The 2,500-nt window shown below is 52.2% G+C and overlaps 1 protein-coding gene across 3 annotated transcripts in view; it reads right to left on the bottom strand.

Annotated features, from left to right (window-relative positions):
- LOC105897231 (cadherin-10-like) overlaps positions 1 to 2,500 on the bottom strand; it is a 54,050-nt gene that overhangs the window by 27,625 nt on the left and 23,925 nt on the right. For all 3 annotated transcript variants that reach the window (XM_031583907.2, XM_031583906.2, XM_031583908.2), the window contains exon 2: positions 1,478 to 2,040. In XM_031583907.2, coding sequence (XP_031439767.1) covers positions 1,478 to 1,708 — 231 coding nt within the window. In that variant the 5' untranslated portion in view covers positions 1,709 to 2,040. The remainder of the gene's footprint in view (positions 1 to 1,477; positions 2,041 to 2,500) is intronic.

Raw genomic sequence — 2,500 nt, 5'->3', positions numbered from 1 at the left:
AGAGAGCGCGAGAGAGAGAGAGAGAGAAGAAGAGAGAGAGAGAGAGAGAGAGAGACTGAAGTAGCTACAAGGGATTTCCATCATGCTAAAACTTCTTGTCCTGTTTCGCTTCCAAGTCACGTCAATCTTACGGGCCACTGCTGATCTGGAGGCAGTACCTCGCGCAGGAGGCGCATCTGAAGCTATGCCGTCTGAGACGCAAGGGGGTGAACCGAGGTCAGAGAGCGTGCTCGAGGGATGGCTGCCCTCAGGTCAAGTCTTCGGCCTGTCTGGGACCATAGAGTGGCTGCTGCCGTCTGATCTCTCCTGACAAACAGCAATCCATTTAACGCCCACCAGTATCAGCATTAAGGATCAAAAGGCATTTGCAATCTGGCAGTGATTTCATTTCATTGATTTCACTGAGTATTTCACAGAAAGTAAAGAAGTCATGAAATGGGGGGGGGGGGGGGGGGGGGGGGGGGTAGGGAGACAGAGAGAAAGGGAATGATGTAGAGAGCGACACAAAAAAATAAAGTGGACAATGCAGTTGTTCCAATTTAGTGTTATTTTCTTCTCCTGCTTTTATTGATCGTCTTTTATTATTGTCATAATTATATATATTACAGTCATTGAAGTACTAAAGTATACTTTGACAATGCAGAGTTTGAAATAGACTGAATTGATAGAGAGTGCTTCAGAGGTAATAACAATGAAGGAGAGAAAGAAAGAAAGAGAGAGAGGGAGAGAGAGAAAGAAAGAAAGAAAGAGAGAGAGCAGGGATAGGGCAAACTGTACAAGCTGCCCTTCAGTGGATCAATTTCCTATTAAAAGCAGGAGATGAATAGACTAAGCCCCGCTTTACTGATTGAATGGGTGAACCAATCTTCCCCTGCCAGCGTTCACAGACACGTGAGCCAACAGAGAGACAGGTCAGCGAGAGGGAGACAGAAGAGACAAGCATGCTGATGAGACAGAGAGAGAGAGAGAGAGAGACAGGTGTGCTGTGGACAGACAGATGACTTCAGGCTAAGACAGCCTTCAGGTGCGTGCTGCTGGTGACAGTTATGAAAACAGAACGGTAAGTACGTTTACAGATGGACAGGTTAACAGACAGCTGTGAGAGAGACAGGGGCGATAAAGGGGTCAGGGGAGAAAAAGAGGGGGTTGTGAGACAGTTCTGTTAACAGATGTGTTGACAGACGTGTGGGGAGACGGGGATATGGACTGATATTAGACTGGGACACCGAGGTCCTCTTACAGACAGACATGTAAACACTGCAGAGAGAGACGTGTGGTGAAGCAAACACACTCTGTCAATGTTGGCCAGGTGCATGGAAACACAAACACATTCATGGTCGGCGTGGTCGACGTGGTTAGCAGACAGACAGACGGATGTACAGACTGACATTTCAACAGAGAACAAACACGCATGGAAAGACAGGAGGTGTTCTCTGAAGCCACTCGCACACGGGTGCTTGGCCAGCCTGCGCCTTACCTTGCCCACGTACTGCATGTTGTCCCCCATGTACTCCTCCATCAGGTAGAACTGGTTCCAGGCCCATCCGCGCTTGGAGCGCCGCAGCAGGAGCTCCATGGCCCCCGGCCCCCCCGCCACCTCCGCCAGCCCGCCCGTGGCCCTGTGCAGCCCCCCGATAGTCCTGAGTGTGGCCAGCGCCAGCCCACACTGATGGGCCCACAGCAGCAGCAGCAGCAGTCCAGTCCACATGGCTGGTGGCTGGTGGCTGACCGACCGACCAACCGTCCCACCGACTGACGGACCGACTGATGGACCGACTGACGGACCGACGGCTCGAAATTCCGCCGGGTTCACTCGGCTAATGAAAAACAAAAAAAACACACTCCGGGATGCACTCCTCTCCTCTGCTCTTCCTCTCCCGCTCCTTCCTCTTCTGTCCTTCTCTCTCTCTCTCTCTCTCTCTCTCTCTCTCTCTTTGGCTGCCCGCTGTGGCGCGTGCCTTCTTCTCAGGGGACCGGCTGCAGCACCATGGCTCTCTGCTGGTCTTTAGTCCATCAGCTCCCGCCTGCGCCCCGTTCCTCCTGGAGGAAGAAGAGAAAAACACCCACACACACGAGTTCTGTGAGAAAGAGAAAGAGTGAGAGAAGTAGAGAGAGAGAGGTAGAGAGAAAGAGAGAAGGAGAGAGAGAGATCCGTCTCCACCTAGCGCTCACTACAGTGCCGCTCCCTCTGAAATGCTTCTTTCCCTCTGAGCAGCATCAGTCTCCCAGATCTCGGCTCTCACTCACACCCCTACCGCCGTCTTCTCTCCACACACACTCCACACACACACTCCACACACACACACACCCCCCTCGCTGCCGCACACACTCATTCCATCTTGCCCTCTCCCTCTCTCTCCAATTGCCTGGTGTGTGGCAAAGGTGGATCATACAGACTGGTCTTTATTAGTGGTTGTCACCTGCATTCGTTTGTGTGTGTGTGTGTGTGTGTGTGTGTATGTGTGTGTGGGTGCGGGTGTGTGTGTGAGAGTGGGCTTGT

This window comes from Clupea harengus, chromosome 17, assembly GCF_900700415.2.
Source record: "Clupea harengus chromosome 17, Ch_v2.0.2, whole genome shotgun sequence".
NCBI classification, from domain to species: domain Eukaryota; kingdom Metazoa; phylum Chordata; class Actinopteri; order Clupeiformes; family Clupeidae; genus Clupea; species Clupea harengus.
This window is presented reverse-complemented; position numbering and strand designations above follow the sequence as displayed.